At 63.6% G+C, this 17,678-nt stretch overlaps 2 protein-coding genes across 4 annotated transcripts; both read right to left on the reverse strand.

Moving 5' to 3' along the window:
• Positions 1-154: 154 nt before the first annotated feature.
• Positions 155-11,393, reverse strand: PTPRN (protein tyrosine phosphatase receptor type N). Its single transcript, XM_051622760.1, has 23 exons — positions 11,276-11,393; positions 9,725-9,775; positions 9,419-9,532; positions 9,052-9,157; positions 8,719-8,917; positions 8,212-8,536; positions 7,890-8,006; positions 7,677-7,756; positions 7,309-7,595; positions 6,771-6,857; positions 6,538-6,617; positions 6,237-6,301; positions 3,945-4,157; positions 3,624-3,833; positions 3,397-3,544; positions 3,162-3,235; positions 2,796-2,873; positions 2,543-2,662; positions 2,269-2,435; positions 1,184-1,237; positions 1,001-1,065; positions 825-898; positions 155-746 (listed from the first exon to the last, which is right to left on the reverse strand). The coding sequence occupies exons 1-23, from the start codon at positions 11,376-11,378 to the stop codon at positions 675-677; spliced, it is 2,889 nt and encodes a 962-aa protein (XP_051478720.1). The 5' UTR covers positions 11,379-11,393; the 3' UTR covers positions 155-674.
• A 738-nt stretch (positions 11,394-12,131) lies between these two features.
• On the reverse strand, positions 12,132-17,678 carry DNPEP (aspartyl aminopeptidase). 3 transcript variants are annotated; one of them, XM_051624084.1, is made up of 15 exons: positions 17,622-17,678; positions 17,027-17,114; positions 16,860-16,948; positions 16,665-16,778; positions 16,227-16,352; positions 15,957-16,087; positions 15,503-15,587; positions 14,936-15,043; positions 14,623-14,700; positions 14,186-14,269; positions 13,744-13,904; positions 13,588-13,627; positions 13,138-13,239; positions 12,604-12,771; positions 12,132-12,248 (listed from the first exon to the last, which is right to left on the reverse strand). In XM_051624084.1, the coding sequence occupies exons 1-15, from the start codon at positions 17,643-17,645 to the stop codon at positions 12,198-12,200; spliced, it is 1,449 nt and encodes a 482-aa protein (XP_051480044.1). In that variant the 5' UTR covers positions 17,646-17,678; the 3' UTR covers positions 12,132-12,197. The 3 variants fall into 3 exon arrangements, with proteins under 3 accessions (XP_051480044.1, XP_051480045.1, XP_051480046.1); XM_051624085.1 differs by lacking the exon at positions 17,622-17,678 and adding an exon at positions 17,510-17,546; XM_051624086.1 differs by lacking the exon at positions 17,622-17,678 and adding an exon at positions 17,227-17,257.

Consider the following 17,678-nt stretch of genomic DNA (forward strand, 5'->3'; position numbering starts at 1 on the left):
TCTTCAGGCTGGGGGCTGCAGAGCAGCCCCCCCAAGGTGGTCTCAGCTGTGCTCATCTAGCAGTTGTGGGGTGCAAGCTGTGCTCCTGCAGGGATGGGGGATGACTCCCTGTGCCCCCCCACCCTCACACACACAGTCAGAGGCTAGGCCTGGCTGCAGCTGCACAAATGCGACACGAGAACTTTATTCACATCAAGATACAAAATTATATTTCTCTAGAAATTTCTCTTCTGCTTGAGTGACAAGCCAGGGAGCACACAAAGGGAACCTGGGGCAGGGCCACACAGTCCGGAGACGCCTGCCCACTCCTGCAGCCCACATGGGCACAGGTAAGGGAGCTTACACTAGACTGCCAGGTTGGGGTGCAGGAGGATAGCTGGGGGGAGCCCCACAGCCATCTCCTAGCAGCCTCCTCTGCAGGGGGTAGGGTACATGAGCTCAGTCCCCTCTGAGGTGGCAGTAGGTGTGATGGTTTTCTGTGCCCTGGATGCAGAGGGGCTGAGCCCTGTGTCCCTGGGGAGAGGGGCATGGGGGACTGGGTTGGAAGGGAAGGAAACGGAGCCAGCAGCACAGACAGCATTTTACAGGGAGAGCAGCCCCACAGTGAGGGCGAGGAGAGCATGTGAAGCTGGGAGAGGCACAGGGCAAGACAAAGAAGGGAGAGCTCCTCGCCGTCACTGTGGCAGTGCCTTCAGGATGGCGTTCACTTCCTCAGCTACGGCTGTCAGTGCAAACTCAAACTGGTCCTGAGGGAGAGGAGAGGGGCATGAGGCTCCCTGCCAGCCCAGCTCAAGGAGCGAGGGGAACCCCAGTTTTTGGAGTACCTTGGTTTGCACCATGCCAGGCCGCTGGTCTCGGATGTGCTCCAGCGTAGCAGCTATGTCTATCTCCTTCACCCCTGTGGCAGAGGGAGAATGGTGGTGGGAGGAGGGTCCACAGGCTGAGCACATGGCCCCACATGCCCCTGGACAGGGCAGAAGAGGTGCTGCCCTGCACCTACCTTTGGCCATTCGGTTCAGGACCATATCGACAAGGATGTATGTCCCAGTCCTGCCTGCACCGTCACTGCAAGACATGGACACTTGGACGAGGGGGAAAAGCTCCAGGAACTGGTCCCAGCCAGCAGGTCTCTTGACTTCCTGCCCCCCACCCAGATTGTGCCCCCCTCCATCCCTGTCAATACCTGCAGTGCACAATAATAGGGCAGGAGCGACCCCGGTAACACTTGTTCACCTTCCTGCAAGGACAAGAAGGAGAAGGTCAGTGCCCTGCCATACTGGGGACAAGTCTGCCTAGGTGCCCCTCACTGTGCCGAACTGGGGTGGGGGAAGGCAGGGGTTATTCCATGATGTGGCCCTGGGGATCCAGTGCATGGCTCCTGGGACCATGGGTGGAAAGGGGCTGTGGCAGGGAAAGGAGCCCTGCTCCTCAGGTGCCCAGCCCAGGGAGGGGAGCAGTGGCAGCACCCCTAAGGGAGCAGCGCTGGTCCGGTGGGGCACGAAGCTGGGGGCCAGGTGCCAGCAGGGCTCCCAGCATGCTCCATGCAGCAGGCACGGCTGCCAACGATCACTTTTGTGACTATGCAACTGGAGCCAGATTACTAGCTGCAAATCACAAAAATGACGCCGGCAGCTGCGAGAGAGAGACAGAGACAGACAGAGAGACAGAGAGAGCATGAGCAGGGCAAAGAGGAGGGCGATGTGCTCGGAGACCCCCCACTGCCCTAAGCAGGTTCCATGGCCCCACACAGCCCAGGGACAGTGACAGACCAGCCCCTGGCAGGAGCCCACCACCACCCAGGGATGTTGAGACCCCAGCAGGCACTGCCTGCAAACCTCATGGGAGCAGTCCTCTCCCCAGGCTGACTGGGGACCCATTGCTGGCTGTAGGGCACGGGGAGCAATGGATTATAGCTGTTCAAGGCTGGCTCCAGGGGTTTCTTCTTGCACTCATGGCTGGGGAGGGTGCCAGACCATGCTGTCCCCCACGCCAGCTCTTTCCCACCCTCCCCATGACGGCTGGAGAGCCCTGGCAACCTCAGCTGGAGGTTGCTTGCCCACCAAGCTCTGCTGAGCCTCATCACAAGCTGGCCAGAACCCGGTTCTTCTGCCTCTCCCCATGCACGGCAGCCCCCTGTCCGCCCAGCCGGTCCGTGCCACAGCCCTGACCCTCATCACACCAGCAGCCGTGTCCTTGCCCATCAGTTCCCTGCAGTCGGGACCACTACCGGCTCCCCGGGGGCTGGCCCGGCGCCGGGTGGGCTCTCACCTGCGGAAGTCGAGGAGGGGCCGGGTGGTGGCAGGGATGCCCTCGGCCGGCCAGCTGAGGAAGTGGAACTGCGTCAGAGTGCGGGTCTCCTGCGACTGCACATTCTTCAGGTAGAAGCTGCGCACCAGGAAATCCTCGCACCAAATGTGCTCCGACACCAGGTTCACCTGCCCGAGAAAGGCATCCAGTGGGTGTCAGTGTCGGGCAGGGGGGCTGCGTGCAGGGCAGGGGGTCTAGAGCATCCTCCTTGCCCGAGGCTACCGGCCACACTTGCCTCGTAAATGTGGTAGAGAGAGGAGCCTTCATCCGGCCAGTAGCGGTCACACTGCTTGACACTGTCTTCAGCCAGCGGGCTCAGCATGACGATGACAGTGCAGCCATGCTCCCACACCATCTGTGGGCAAGGCACCAAGGGTGTCACTGCTGGGTGACAGCCCAGGCAGGAGGGCAGGCGAACCACTGTGACCCATCTGGTGGGCAGTACCCAGAAGGACCATGATGGGCTGGCACAGCCGGGTGATGCTCACCTGCCAGAAGTCAGCGATAGTGTGGGACAGAGGCCCCTGGGTGGCAATGTATGCTGGCATCCGTGGGTCGTGCTCGATCTGGAGTGGGACAGGGGGTGTCAGACTTCACGCTCTTTGGCCAGTGGTCAGTGACACCGGGAGGAGCAGGGGGGATACTCCAGGGGTGATGGGAGGGCTGGGAAGAGAGCTTCAGGTGCAGCAGCCAGGAAGGAAATGGATTTTAACTACGTCTGAGCAATGGGGCAGCCACATTGCTCAGATCTGTAGCCCATGGGGAGGTCAGCTCAGTCCAGCTCTAACCCAGGGTGGGAGCCTTGCCTGGGCTGAGCACATAACGGAGCAGGGTGGCAGGGCAGGATCACTCACAATCGGACTGGCATTGATGAAGTCGCTGCGGGAAGGGTTGCTCTCAGCTTTCAGCTTGATCCGCACATGGTCATCTGGGGAAAGAGAGGCCAGGGGATGAGGCGAGAGCCTGGGGAAGCTGGGGGCAAACCTGTACCGCAGCCTGTCATGGCCCCAAGAACCCCCATGCCCCGCACCCCCCTCCTGCCATGTCCTTGGGAGCCAGTCCCTGGGACAGGGCAGCTGAGAAGCTCACAGGGCACATAGTCAGCGTTGCGGTTCTTCTTCAGGTTGGCTTCACTTTGGGCAATGGAGCAGATGCTGGGCTCAGCCTGGTAGGCACAGAGAGCCTGCCATTCCTTCGCCAGCCGGTCCCGGTTGCGGAGGTGGTCCTCCATATAGGCCTGGGGCAGAGAGACAGGGGTCAGCTTGGCAGCTAGGGGCAGGTACACAGGGGGCTGCCCCCCTGCCAGGCCAGCTCACCAGGATCATGTGTCCAGTTGAGATGTCCATGTTGGACTGGACGGGCTCCTCGCACCAGGAGGGTGTGCTGCTGTGGGAGCTGGGGCTGGGCTGTGGGGCATCGCTGAACTGCGATGAGACGCTGCTGACCCGCGAGGTCTCCGCTGGCGCCGCCGGAGCCTCAGCACGGCCAAAGAGGGACTTGGCAGCCATGTGCTGGCGGCACAGCTCCTGGAGGAGCCCAGCAAAAGCCCCGTCCCTCAGCCACAGCGGTGCTACAGGGCAGCCCTGTGCAACCCAAGCCATGCTGGCACAGAGGTCCTGCATCCTGCAGGGTCCTACCTGGTACTCGAAGGTGGTGTCGGCAGCACCCTCGGGCCCCAGGGCGGCCAGGCGCTCCTTCTCCCGCTGCTTGGCATGGCGCCGGAGGCAGAAGGCAGCAGCGGCCGCGATGGCAACGCCTGCCACACAGGCCAGCACGATGAAGGTCAGCAGCACCGAGTGGAAACCGTCCCCAAAGCGAGACGGGCGTGAGTAGGCAGCAGCCTCGTTTCGCTGGGGGCAGAGCCAAGCAACGTTAGCAGGGGGCTGACAGGGCAGAGACCTCATCCTGCACTACCCATGGAGCTCGGGTTCACTGAGCTCCTGCCCAGCTGGAGGTCAACGAGGGCCAGATTCAGACCAAGGGGTTAATGGCCACACTAGCACTGGGTCCAGGGCAGCAATTGCTGCTCCCAGGGGGCTTTCCCAAATGGGCCTGGCTCTCCCCTCCTGCCATTGCTCCATGGTAGGAGACGGGATGAGGGGGTGGCCACCCAGCTCACCGGCATTGTCGGAGGGCTGGTGCCATTCCAGCTGCAGTGGCTGAGGGACAGGTCCTCCCCATCCCTCTCCTCAGCTGGGATACAGGGAAGCCCCTGCCACCTTGCAGGTAGTTCCTCCAGAGCTCCTTCCCTGTGGCTTGGGCCACACAGCACAATCCATGCCAGTCCTTTGCTGCGATGGGATGCTCCTGAGCCCTTGCTGGATAAGATACTCCCCCACTTCCAAGGCCAAGACCTCCCAGAGCCTTCTCCCAGAGTTACTGATGATCAGAATGCTGCCCCCTGCCCCTGACAGCCAGGTGCACAGAGGTGCTGGGGCATCACCACCACCAAATATCCTGTGCCCAATGAGGTGCCAGAGACAGAATTACCTCACTGCCATGGCCTCCCATTGGCTATGAGCCTGATGAGGTTACCGAGGGAACACTGCATCATCATCACCTACGTCATCATCATCATCATCATCATCATCATCGCCTGGGGATGCCTGCACCCCAGGGGTCCCCGCTGCTGCCTGCCCCCCAGCGGCGCTGACCTGGCTGTTGCCAGGGCCCAGCCAGCCCCACAACCAGGGACAGCCATCAGGGCCAGCACCTCTACCGAGCATCCAAGCAGGAACAGCCCTGCAGCCCCCAGACGTGTCAGAAGTCTGGACACATCATCAGGGCTGTGGAGAGAGAAGGAGCCTCTCTCCCAAAGCCTGCCTGTGCCCTGCTGTCCCCCTGCCTCTCTAAATTCTTCCTTCCCCAAATCTTGCACCACTCCCACCAAACGGATAGACCAAGAAAGGGGACAAAGAAAAAGCACAAGCTGCTCTGGACTGGGGAGGCCCATGTAGAAGAGGGCTTGCAAAGCTGCCTCAGCCTCCTCTGAGCTGCAGCTCTGCAATCTCTGCCATCTCTGCCATCTCCCCCAGCTCCTGCCACTTGCCACATCAAAGGGCATTGCCATAGCGACACTCCACATGTTGCTGATGGAGACAGCTTGTGTCAGTGGCCTCTCCTCCTCCAAGGTTCCCCCCTTCCTTCCCCCCCTGCCCACAGCTATGGTCACAGGGCAGGAGGGTGAGAAACAGGGACCTTGGGTTGGGGATGTGCTGCACCATTTCCCCTCCCCAGGCTGCAAACCCCAGAGCCAGGCTGGATCCCCCATCTCCAGCCTCTGCTTCACCAAGAGACTGTTCCCAGGGTTTCCCAGAGGAGCACGGGGAGAGGGTACCCTTCTCAAGACAGATGGCTCTGTTCCATCCCTGCCTTCAACTGCTCTGCCATTCTCTGGGGGCATGATGGCATTTTGCCTGTCTAGGAGTGGTCCCTGGGGTCCTCTGGAGGCAGCCCAGTGCTGAGGTGCCCAGGCCACAGCTGAGACGTGATACACAGGTGGGAGGGAGGTGAGGGTGAGGATGAACCTTGCAGGGTGCAGTCTGCAGCCCCCTGGTTTGGGATGGAGGAAAGAAAGCCTCCAGGACACCCTCCCAGACTGCCTTCAAACCCTGCAGAGATTTTGTTTTCAGAAGATCTGAGTGCCCTGGGAGCGGTGGGCAGCATTTTGCTGCCAGGTGGAAGGGGGTCATTGAAGCTGTCCTGCTTCAGCTCATCCCAGATAAGCTGTCTCCAGCACAGCAGCCCAAACACTGCCCAGAGCCCTCTGCTCCTCAGCTGCCCCACTGACCCGCAGGGACAGCTCCCTCACCAAGCCCCTGCACCACAGGGCTGAGGCACAGTGAGCATCCTGGCTCGTATCCGGTGGCAGCACCCCCACTGCCCTGTCCCCCAACACCCCACCCCAAGGGACAGACGCTCACTCCTACCTCTCCCACTCCTGTTTGCACGACCTTGAGGCCCAGCTCTGCCTCCAGCTCTGCCTTCGCTTGCTCTGTAGATGCAGAAGACGTGGTCAGAGGGGTGCTTCCCCTCCACCCAGGAGACCCCCTCCAGAGACAGAGCCAAGGGATACCTCTGACAAATGCCCACCCCACACCAGCTCACCAGTTCAGTTAAGGATACTGGGATGTGTGGTGGGAGACCCCTCTTCCCCATCCCTGGGAAGGGGCACCCTGCAGCTGGGGGGGAAGGGAGGAGCAGGATCAGGTGGACCTCTGCCCAACTCACCAGCCTGGCTGGCCACATCCGACAGTGAGAAGTTCTGGGGGTTTTGCCGGATGCGGAAGGTGAGTGCAGGGCCCACAACACTGCCAGGGAGGAGGAGATACAGTGTGAGATTGGGAAGTGCAGCCTCCCCTTCCCCACCACAGTCCTAGTCCCTCCTCCCTCCCCCCCACCTCACAGCAGCCGTGCACAGTCAGGGCTGTGACAGCAGCAGCCCGCAGTCCCACTCCCCTCACCTGATGTTGATGAAGCTGGCCGTCGAGAGGTGGAGGTGCTTGGCAAGGAGCTCCAGTAGCCGCACACCAGCAGCCAGCCCCAGGGGCCTGTGGGGACAGTGGAAGGGTGAGGAGCAGGTGGTGGGGCAGGGGGACAGCTCACACTCCTTGTGGCCTGGAAAGGGGGACAGGCAGGCACAGGGAATCCCACTCGTGCAGCAAAGGCTGTGCTGGCTGCAGTGGTGTAAGGGTGGGCAGGAGGCAATAGCATGGGGATGTATGGTGGCAGAGGTGAGCTGACCCCCCCCGCCGCACACAGAGGCAGCTGTGCACACACACTCTGCTGAGCCCATCCCAGCCTCTTGTCCTGCAGCAGCAAACCTTCAGGGTGGATCAAGGTCTGCAGGTGAAGTGGGAATGGGGAAGCTAACCCCACCAGACACCCTCCCCTACCGGAGACCCAAACAGGCTCAGCTGATCATGTGGAGCTGTGACAGCCAGAAAGGGGGTGGGTTCAGACTGTCCACACACACCCCCTCACCCATCCCCTGGCTCTCACTTCTGGTCTGTGATGATGTAGCCATACTCATCCGGCTGCCGTGTGCCCTGCTGTGCCCCACCATCCTTGGCCTCTTTGTAGCTCTTCTTCTCCATCTTGATCGGATTTTCAGGCCTGAGTCCATTCCCACCATGTCCTTGCCGTGGCTCAGCATGGGGGGCTGGCAAGGACGTTGCCCTGCCTCTCAGCCCGTCCCCTGGGGAGCTGCTGGCTGGGATTTTCGGGGGCAGCACTGTGGAGGAAGGGTATACTGGCTCCTCTCTGTGCTGCATGTCCCCTTCTGTCACCTGGAAGGAGGAAAAGGGAAGGGTTAGAACCTCCAAGGATAGCCCTGGCTGGCTGCCCCGCTGCATACACACACCCCCTACCTGCGATGTGGCACCTCCTCCAGCACCACCCTGCGGCAAACCCACCCGTTTCGCTGTGGGCACTTCAGGGCCAGCAACACCTGGGCAGGAGAGTGAGAGAGGTCCCGTGGCACCCACCCTGGGAGGAAACACCCCCCTCCCAAAAAAAATAAAAGGCATGCTGGCACCCACTACTGCCAGTCCCTGCCTGCCCCATCCCTGTGCCCCACTCACCAGAGCTCTGGAGCAGCTGGAGGAGGGTGGAGAGGCTGCTCAGCTGCTGGGGGCTCAGCTCTGGCAGCCCCAGGCCATAGCTGGCCAGGAGGGAGGCCAGTCTCTTCAGGGCAGCATCTGCAAGAGGACACAGCACCGGGTCAAATACTCTGCATTGGCACAAGGACACATGTGGGGGACAGTAGCCAGGGCAGGTGGGGTCAGAGAGATATGCTGCCCGTGGGCATGAAGTTAAAGAGGAGGGAGAGTCTGAGCCATGAGGAACGTGGCTGTGGGGACAGGATGGGGCTCATGGCTGGTGCCTGGCTGGACGACATGGTACCTGTCTGTGCAGGAGGTGGCTGGGCAGCCAGGGGTGCTGGCTGCTCCCTCTCCTCCATGTTCCTGTAGTCACTGGGGAGCCGCAAGCTGTGCTGGAGCCTGGTGCTGGCAGAGTCTGGGTGGCTTGCTTTCTCTCTGGGCAGGGAAAGCATGCCCAAGTCCTGGAAGAGATGCCCCCCATCCGTTCCTGGCTGCCCAACATAGGAGGCCACAGGGCTGGTCCCAAAGAGGGCCTGGGCAGGTACCCGGCCCAGCAGTGAGGAGGCCTCGGGGCTCTGCCTCACTGAGCTGCCGGGGAGCGGGTGAGCACTGTCCTGGTAGCCGAACTGCAATCAAAACACAGAATTGCCATGGTCAAACCACACAGAGCTCCTGCCTCATGACAGAGCACCCCAGAGTCAGGGTGGGCACCCCAGCACTAGCAGCAGGATGGTGCTAGGACTGTAGCAGCCCCCTGCCCATCTCTATCTTTCCACCTGAGAGAAGGGGGCTTGGCCCCATGGCTTACCTTGTGGTAGGAGTAGGGGTTGAGCACAGCCTCCTCATAGCCGAGCTGGGGTGGGGGGGGCAGCAGGAGGTGCTCCAGGTACCGCTGCACCAGGGGGGAGGACAGCAGTGGTGGGGGCTGCCCCAGATGCTCAGCTGCTGGCAGGCCAGGGTCTGCGGGGAGTGGGGCTTGCCGTGGGGAGCTGCGGAGGGGCAGGAACCTTGGAGGCAAACAGCACTTAGGTGACTCACCTGGATCTGCGGGAGGTCACCCCCCAAAATCTCATTTGGGAGGGCAAAGCCCTCGTGGCCCTGCCAGGCTGTGCTCACAGGCTGGCAGCTGGCACTGCCCTACCTGTCCCTGGCTGCTGGGTCCAGTGAGGATGGTGGGCGGAGGCGGGGGATGCGCTCCATCTCCTGCGAGATCACATACTGGGTGATGCCATCTTGCCATGAGAGCCCTGCCATGGGAGGAGGCTGTGAGACATGGAGGAGGCCTGGGGACTGCAGGGCAGTCACACAGCAAGCAACCCTGGTGTTTTGGCCCTGTGTCCCTTGGCCTGGGTTTAGCACCACTCCTCCCAGAATCAGCTGGAGTCCCTCTCAGCCCCCCTGGTGCCTGGGCCAGCAGGATCCCAGACAGCCCTAGCACCTCTAGGCATGATTCCTGACACCCCCTTCCTGCCAGGTTGCAGCGACTACTGCCATGCTCCCCCCTTCACCTTGTGCCATGAGATGCCGCAAGACATCCTGCAGGCGCTGGAGCACAGGAGAGGTGACCTGGAAGTAGGGTCTGTCCTGCACGGAGCCCACCTGGCATTGCCCAAATAGCCCATCTGCAAGACAGGGGGGGCAACAGGGCCAGATGTGTGAACATCCCAGGGGTGAGGGTCTCCAGGCACAGCCCCATCTTTCTTCTGCCATGCCCCTCTGCATAGTGCCCCAAGTTCTGCTGCAAGGCAGCCCTGCACCCCCCACATACCATTGGGAAGCAATAAGGGATGTCTGCACCACCACTAGACACTTACCCTGCACACACACCTCCTTGGGGGAGCACAGCCTCCGGTCAAACAGGCAGCCTGGGACAGACAGACAGGCCAGTCAGCACAGTGTCCAAGGGGTGTTCCAACAGGGTTTGCTCATCACCAGCTGCTTGGTGATCCTCACTCTTCAGGAAGGTGCCATGGGTGTGCAAGGTGGTGATAGTGGCGAGGGACACGGCCTAATAGCTCAGGGCAGGGCCATGGTCTCCTCTCCCCTCAAAACTGTGTGGGGGCTGCATACAGAACCTGTCCCTGGCTCTAGGGAGTGGCCTGCAGTTTTTTTGGGTTCCAGCAGTTAGGAAGGGAAGAATAAGGGGCAAGACTGCATCTGTTACCCTCCCACATGTGACACTACGAGGCAGGGACACAGCCCTGAACCCTGTGACACCAGGGACACGCTCTCCCTGCGGGGGGGACCTCAAAGCAGGCATGCAGTGGAGGGGGAGGCCTGCCCATCACCTTCGGGGGGCAGCACTTGGACAGGGGGCGTCTTCCCCCTTCCTCTCCCCCTCCGTCTCGGTCCAAGCCCGTCAGCAGCGAGACGGCAGCAGGCGATGACTCAGCCCCGGATGGCGAGGAAGGAACGAGAAAACAACCGGGGGGAGGGGAGGGAGGGGCCCGCCGAACCCGCCGCGGGGGAAGGGGGCAAGTGGGAAGGGGAGTACTGGGAACCCGGGCACCCCCGGGGGGACGGAGCTGGTGGGGGCACCGGACCCGCTGCCCAGGGGTGGCCGGGGAGGGCGGCGGGGCCGGGCGGGCGCTGTCCGCGGTGCTGAAGCGTCGCAGCCGCCTCTGCCGGGACGCCCCGCTCCGCCGGGAGGGGAGGGGCGGCGGCCCCGGCCCCGGTAGGCTCCCCCGGGGAGGACAGGGCCAGGCCGTAGCCGCGACGTCACCGTCCCCGCCTGCTCTCTGGGACGGCGGGGTCCCTGCGCCGCAGCCGAACCCGTCCCGGCGCTCCCAGGCCCGCCGGAGGACGAGAGACGCAGCAGCCCCCGGGCGCCCGGTAGTGAGTCAGCGGCCGCCGCGGCCGTGCCCTGCGGGGGGGCTGCAGCTCTGCTACTCGGGGCCACGAGAGCCCCGGGCAGGGGCCCCACGGGCCGAGCCGGAGGACAGCAGGTGCACCGGCCCGCCCTGGACTCCCGGGCCGGGCTGCACTTACTGGCGGAAGGCGGCTAAAGGGCGCCGGCGTCCCGGAGGGAACCGCCGCTGCCCCAGGCTTCCCATCCCTGCAGCAGCCCCAGGCGCCGGCACCTCGGGCAGTGTTCCTGAGCGAGCACCGCCCTGCCCGGGGCCAGCACGGCCACCAGCCCGGCAGCCACGGGAGAGGGGCCCCCACCCGGTGCCAGCCACGCACCCGCCGTGCAGGTACCAGGCTGCCCTCTCCCGCTCTCCGCCGGGGGCCAGGCCTGACACTGCGCGCCGTGACAGCACCCGCGGCAGAGGCGACAGCACCGGCCTCGGAGCCCCCTGCCCGGCCGCTCCCCGGGAAGCACTTGCCCGGCCCCGGCATCACCCTGCCCGGGGCCCCGGTCTCACCGTGCGCGGCGGTGGCGGTAGCGGAGACGCCGCCGTCCCGCAGCAGCCCGCGGCCGGCCAGGAGGAGGAGGCAGAGAAGCGCCCGGAGGAGCCGCCGCCCCATGCTCCGCTCACGGCCGCACCATGGCGCACCCGCCGGCCGCGCCCCCGCCGCCGCCGCCAACCCGCGCCCCGCCGCGCCGCGCGCCCCGCCCACCCGCCAATAGCGCCCCGCCTCCCCGCACCGCAGCCAATCAGCGACCCCCGCACACGTCGGGCTCCCGCCCCTGTTACGGAGCGGGGCCAATTACGTGGCGCCTCAGGGGGAGAGGGCCGAGCACCGGGCCAATCGCAGCCTTCCTGGAGGCGAGCCACGCCCCCCGGGGCGTGTCACTGCGCCGCCGGCACCTCCACCAATCGCCGCCTGCCCCTTCCATGCCCTGCTGTCCCATTGGCTCCCGGAAGGACCACGCCCCACAGGAGGGTCCAATGAGAGGCGAGCACCGAGCCACACCCTCGCACCCCCGTGCGGGAAGGGCAGCAGGAGAGCGAGCGGGTGGGGGGTCCCGGCGGGGCGGGCAGGGTCCCGGCTGCAGCTCTGGGAATGGCAGGGCCTGGCAGCGCCCCGAGCTGTGGCAGGCTCAGCACTCCCACGCTCCCCCGGGGCAGCCCCAGCAAGGCGGGAGGCAGGGGACATCCTCCCTCTCCCCAGCCCCACTCTGCCTGGGGCAACTGAGTTGCATCCTGGCCCGGAGCTGGGACTCCTGGCACCCCCCACCCAACACAGCGCTGAGGGCAGGTGGGTTGGTCCTGCTCCAGGCCTCAAGGGAGAGCACAGGTAGGACCCAGACCTCTCCCGCGTTCACAGACCACTTGCTGGTGAGACAAGAGATGCTTTAATGGAACCAGTGCTGAGCCCGCCACTGCTCCCTCCCTGCCACGCTCAGTCGACCACCAGGCTGCTGCTGACTGCCGGCAGGAGCTCGAAGAAGCCCTGGAAGGAGACAGGCCATCAGGGTAACATGGGGTGGGGGGACAGGCAGCAGCTCTCTGTTGGGTTACGTGCCCCACGTCATAGCAGGCAGCTGCTTGTAGAGATCAGGGCCACGTTGCCATGGTAACCCATCACTGACTCAAGGCAGCACTGGTTGCCATAGGAACCACTTGGGGATGGCAGCCGCCAGGGAAGGCTGGGATGCGAGGGGGAACCTCCGGAGCAGCTGTTCCAGAGGGGTGGGGAGCCAGGTGGGATGGCCGGATTCAGTCCCAGGGTGGAGGCTGGAGGGGCTGGGGAGATGCAGAGCAGCAGGAAGGGGGCAATGGCACAGGATAGGGCAGATGGGGCTCACCTTGAAGAGGGTGATGCTCTGGAGCACCCCCGAGACGCAGCACATCTCCCGGATGGAGTGCATGGCCAGCTGCGGGCAGCCGATGTCCAGCACGCGCAGCCCCAGGCGGGAGGCCAGGATGGGGCCAATGGTGGTCCCGCAGGGCGTGTCGTTGCGCACCATGAACTCCTGCGTGGGGAGATGGCCTCAGCAACTCCCCACACCATGCCCTGTGACCTCCCATGTGCCTCCTGGGCCTGAAGGGAGGCAACCTGGGGCAGGGAAGCAGCACTGCCCCTGAGCCAGGGTGTGAAATCCCCCAGAGATGGGACACACTGAGGCCAGGCATGGCCAGGCCCCTCCTGTTCCCAAGCCTGTTCCCAGAGGCAGGCATGGAGCTGGAGCCCCGGAGCAGCAGGTAGTGAAGGCCCCAGTAGGGACAGGATATGGTAACTGAGGGAGTGGGGATCTGGCACAGCCCCCTCTCCTGCAGCCAGGGGAAGGGCTGCAGCCCACGCTGGTAGTGTTCACAGAGGGCTGGCCCACCCCGCTCACCTGCAGAGGGACACCCACGCGGGCGGCGATGTCCCGGATGACTGCCTCAGTGACAGCTGTGGAGGCGTAGCGCTGGTTGCTGTTCACTTTGATGACAGGGCCCTGCACAAGGGAAGGCAACGAGGGCCCAGGATTGCCCCCGGGGATAGTCAGAGGCTCTGGAAACACCCGTGCCCAGACAAAGCCATCCCACCCCAACCCACCTGTCCATTCTTCCCTCCCTGGGTGATCTGGGGGGATGGGGACAGCCCTGTGATGGGGAAGGGAAGGGCTCTAAGACCAAGGCTGTGGTCCCAAGTGATTCGTGTGGGCAAGGCTACATTGTGCTGCAGGACAAACATCTCCCATTTAAGTGCTGTTGAGTTGCTCCAGGGAGTGGCTGGGTGTTCACAGTGCTGCAGGACAGACAGACAGTACCTGCCCCGGCCCAAAGCAGGGGGCTGCCCTCACCTTGTGGAAGGCGGGCCGATGATTCTCCTCATGCTTGTCCCTGCAAAAAAGAAGCAGGAGTTTCAAGCTACAGCCCTCCCATCCTGCTTCGATAAGGACTGACCTGTCTGTACTCCCTGGGGAATGACAGGAAGTGACAGTGCTCAGGCTACTTACACGTAGTTAGGGTGCACAGCGTGGGCCATGTCGGCGCTGATCATGTAGGACTTGGCCACAGCCTCCTCAAAGGCTGTCAGGTTTTGCGGCGATGCCGAGATACGGCGCAGCACCAGCTCTGTCAGCAAGGACTCAGCACCCTGTGCGCTCTCTGACCCTACCTGCCAAGGACCACCATCAGCACAACCCACACAGCACAATGCCCTGGCACTCCAGGGGGTGACTGAGCAACACAGGGCTCCCCAAAGCCAAAAGAGCAGCTTCCAACTACACCACTGCTTCCCACCTTCTGCATGGGCTGTGCTGCACAGGTCATTAAGCAAAACCTACCTTGCACTGCTGGGGCTTGGGATCTATCTCTTGCTAGGCAGAGCTGGGGGAGAGTGAAGAACATGGAGCCCCTCCCTGTGCCAGCTACCCCACAGCTGTGCCCCTCACTCACCTCCTCATTGTCGTAGAGCGCAACGAGACGCACGTTGGGCTCCTGGGAGAGGGAGGAGGGTGCTGCACATGAGTCAATCAAGGCCTGGACAGTTGGAGGAGAAAGGACACCAGCTTGAGTGCCACCTCATCCCTGAAAGCTCAGCACTGAGCCAGCAGGAACTTCCCCAGGAGAACCCAAAGCACCGGGGAAGGAAGCCATGTGCACACACATGGCCCAGCGACAGCAGGAGTCACCCCGGGAACTGCTGAGAATCTCACACACCCAACAAAGGGGGCAGCCCACATCCTACCCCAGATCCTCCAATAAATCAGATCTATCCCATGGGAACATGCCTCCCTGCAGAGCCTCGGGTCAGCCCACAGCCCTGCTATGCTGAGATGGGGTGTGCAGGGGCCATGCTGCAGCCTCCACACTCCTTTCCCCTTCCTGCTCACCTGCAGGGCGCAGTAGCAGCTGTGCAGGTTGTCCAGCCGTGGAGAGAAGATGAATTCATCGAAGGCACCACCCAATGCCTGCAGGCAGATTCAGGAGGAGCAGGGCACAGGCTTTGGGTCACCAAAATGGGGACCTGCCTTTGGGTCCCCATTCCAGTCCCCTCATCTCTGCCCATCAGGAGATGCCTCCTCTCACGCCGCTCAGCTCTGAGCCCTGGCACACCCCACGCAGAGGAAGCGTGCCGGGTAAAACACGTGCAGTGCCAGCCTGCAGGCTGTGTGCAGGCAGAGGGAGCCTCCTTCCGTTACTCACCGCTGGCTGTGTATCTGCCAGGCATAGTTCCAGCTCCACAATCTGCTCTGGTTTCACCCCCAGCTGGGGGCAGAGCAGGGAAAGCAGGACAGGGCTGTGCCGCTCTGCCTGGGAAGAAAGCAGAAATGTGGGCAGGGCAGGCAGTGGATGGCAGGGGAAAGCCCCTGTTCCCACTGGCGACCTGCTCCTGCCTCCTACTAGCAGGTCCCATGTTCAAGCCTCCACCTCACACAGGACAGCAGGGTCGTTTTCAGGGGGCAGCAAGGTGCTTTCTGCCCCCTGTGCAATCCCCTCTCCCAGCTCTGCCTCCCCAGGGAGCCTGTGACAGCTTTATAGGGGCTGCACCCCCTTCTACATGATGGCTGCAGACCAGGGTGGGAACAGAGAGATAGATGGCTGAGCAGATGTGTAGTCTACACAGCTTTCGGGCAGAGTGGAAGGTTACCAGCCGTACATGAGGAGAAAGGGAAGGGGAACACACTAGCAAGTACCTAAGGACTAGAAATTAAAGGTGACAAGTGTGAGGTCCTGGCAACTGCCCCTGCTAATCGTTTGCACCTGGCTCACCTGGGCTGCAGCACTGCAAGGTGTGGTCTCCATGGGCACCTTCTTTTCCAGCTCCTCCTGCACAGCAGTGGCCAGAATAGGAACCCTGTGGGGAGACAGTGCTGTCAGCTCCCAGGGCTGTGCTCATCTCTCCTGCTTGAGTCAGACACAAGCAGCCCTTTCTGGTGTGCCTGCTTTGCTCCTCCAGGGGGTAATGCAATGCTGAATGAAGCAAGAACACACGTTTTGAGCACAGATCCATTATGCCACCTCAGGACACACCAGTGTTCATTCTCAAGTCCCAGGGCTGGAAGCATGTCCTGGGAGGACTCTATGGGGCTAAGAAGAGCCATTGCAGAACTCCCCACTACAACGAGCAGCTGCCAAAGGGAGAGAGCTGAGGCTGGGCACTGCTCCAGCTGGGTGCCAGCCCTACCGAGGGATGGCCAGGGGTCAGGGCTGAGCCAGGCCTTACAGGTGGTGCTCGGTGTTGGGCCCAAAGTTCTCATTGATGCTGCGCTGCAGATGGATGGCCAGGTGGGGAATGCGGAGGATGGGCCGCTCCACACGTACCAGGCGCTGCTCCAGGCGCCCCGTGACTGGGTCCTGAAACACAAGAAGGACTGCTGGGGCCACACCTGCAGGGCTTAGAGGTGGCAGTAGGGCCCAGGTTGGGTAAAGAGTCACAGACCCAGACTCGGGCACACACAGCTAGCCCACCACGTCTGTCCCAAATCAGGCTCACCTTTATGATCACTCTCCCAGCCACGGTGAGGTCACGGTCAAACCAGGTGTTCCAGATGCCCCCTCCATAGGTTTCCACTCCAACCTGCACCATGCCCACCTGCCCCCGCTTAGAGCGCCGCTTCACCTGAGCAAGAACAGAGGTGTCACCACAAAGCCCCACGGACTGGGTAACTGGTGGGGACTGGGCAGAGCACACCCAGAGTCTCATCGCTGATCCTGCCAGCACAGGTGCTGCAAGGGACAGGGGGCACAGAGGCAACAACAGCAGGTGGAACAATGGGCTGCGCGGGGTGGCAGATTTCAGAGGTGTAAGGGCTCAGCAGCAGTGCTGTGGGGCACAGGAGGAGTCAGGGCGGTTTTTGCCTGTGGAATGAAACTGGAGGGCGCCAGAGAAGGCCCCAGCCCCGAGGGAGGGCACCTGGCCGGCTGGCCTTACCCTGAGGCAGGGGCTGTCGGTGTGGGCGCCCAGCAGGCTGAACCCATTCCCAGGCTGGAACTGGCCGCCGACGGCGAAGGCGATGAGGGTGGAGTAGTTCCTGGTGACGAAGTACTGCGGGCAGAGGGACAGGGGTGAGGGCAGCGGGCAGGGGTGAGGGCCCGGTCGCCCCCCCCGACCCCCTGCCGGACCCACCTTCTGCGCCGGCCGCACTTCCCAGTGCTCCGTCTCCTTCAGTTCCTGGAAGCCGGCCTGCAGGAGCCGGCTGCGGCACTCGGCCACCACTGCGGGGGAGAAGAGCCGTCAGAGGGGCCGCACCGACGGGAGGGGAGGGAGGGGAAAGCGGGCGGGCGACCCCTCACCGTGGTAGGGCGAGGGGCTCCGGTTCACGAACTTCACCAGCTCCTGCGCCGCCGCCTGCGCGGCCTGCTTCGAGCCTTGCGCCGCCGCCTGCGGGCATCGCCATCAGCGGAGACCCCCGGCACCACCCCCGCCCCGGGCCGGCCCCCCCCGGGACCCCCGGCCAGGGCCCGCCCCGCGCCCCGCGCCCCGCGCCCGGTACCTGCATGGCCGCCGCTGCCGCCCCGCCCCGCCCCGCCCCGCGCGCCCCCTGCTGGCGCGGAGGAACCGCTCCCGAGCGGCCCGGCCGTGCCTCCGCGCCCCGCACCGCGCCCCGCACCGCGCCCCGCACCGCGCCCCGCACCGCGCCCCGCCCCGCACCGCGCCCCGCCCCGCGCCCCGCACCGCGCCCCGCACCGCGCCGCGACCCTCACCGCGCCCCGCGCCCCGCGCACCCCATGCAGCCCCGACCCTGCACGCCACAATGTGCAATCCACACCCCGCACCCCACACTCTGCACCCTGCATCCCAAACCACGCTCCCCACGCCGCGCAATCCAAACCATGCACCCCGCACCCTGTACCCTGCACCCCACACCCTGCACCCCACACTCTGCACCTTGCACTTTGCAACCCGAACCATACACCTCAAGCCATGCAATCCACACCCTGCACC

This window comes from Apus apus, chromosome 6 (assembly GCF_020740795.1).
Source record: "Apus apus isolate bApuApu2 chromosome 6, bApuApu2.pri.cur, whole genome shotgun sequence".
In the NCBI taxonomy this organism is placed as follows: domain Eukaryota; kingdom Metazoa; phylum Chordata; class Aves; order Apodiformes; family Apodidae; genus Apus; species Apus apus.

Coding starts and splice junctions, on each gene's coding strand:
- DNPEP (XM_051624084.1), bottom strand. CDS start 17,645: ATGGTTCGGGTTGCAAAGTGCAAG. Junction 15,044..15,502: donor CTTGCAGTGCTGCAGCCCAG/GTGAGCCAGGTG, acceptor CTTTCTTCCCAG/GCAGAGCGGCACAGCCCTGT. Junction 13,240..13,587: donor ATCGGCCCGCCTTCCACAAG/GTGAGGGCAGCC, acceptor TCCCTTGTGCAG/GGCCCTGTCATCAAAGTGAA.
- PTPRN (XM_051622760.1), bottom strand. CDS start 11,378: ATGGGGCGGCGGCTCCTCCGGGCGCTTCTCTGCCTCCTCCTCCTGGCC. Junction 3,545..3,623: donor CAACTGGACACATGATCCTG/GTGAGCTGGCCT, acceptor TCTCTGCCCCAG/GCCTATATGGAGGACCACCT. Junction 3,236..3,396: donor CAACGCTGACTATGTGCCCT/GTGAGCTTCTCA, acceptor CTCTTTCCCCAG/ATGACCATGTGCGGATCAAG.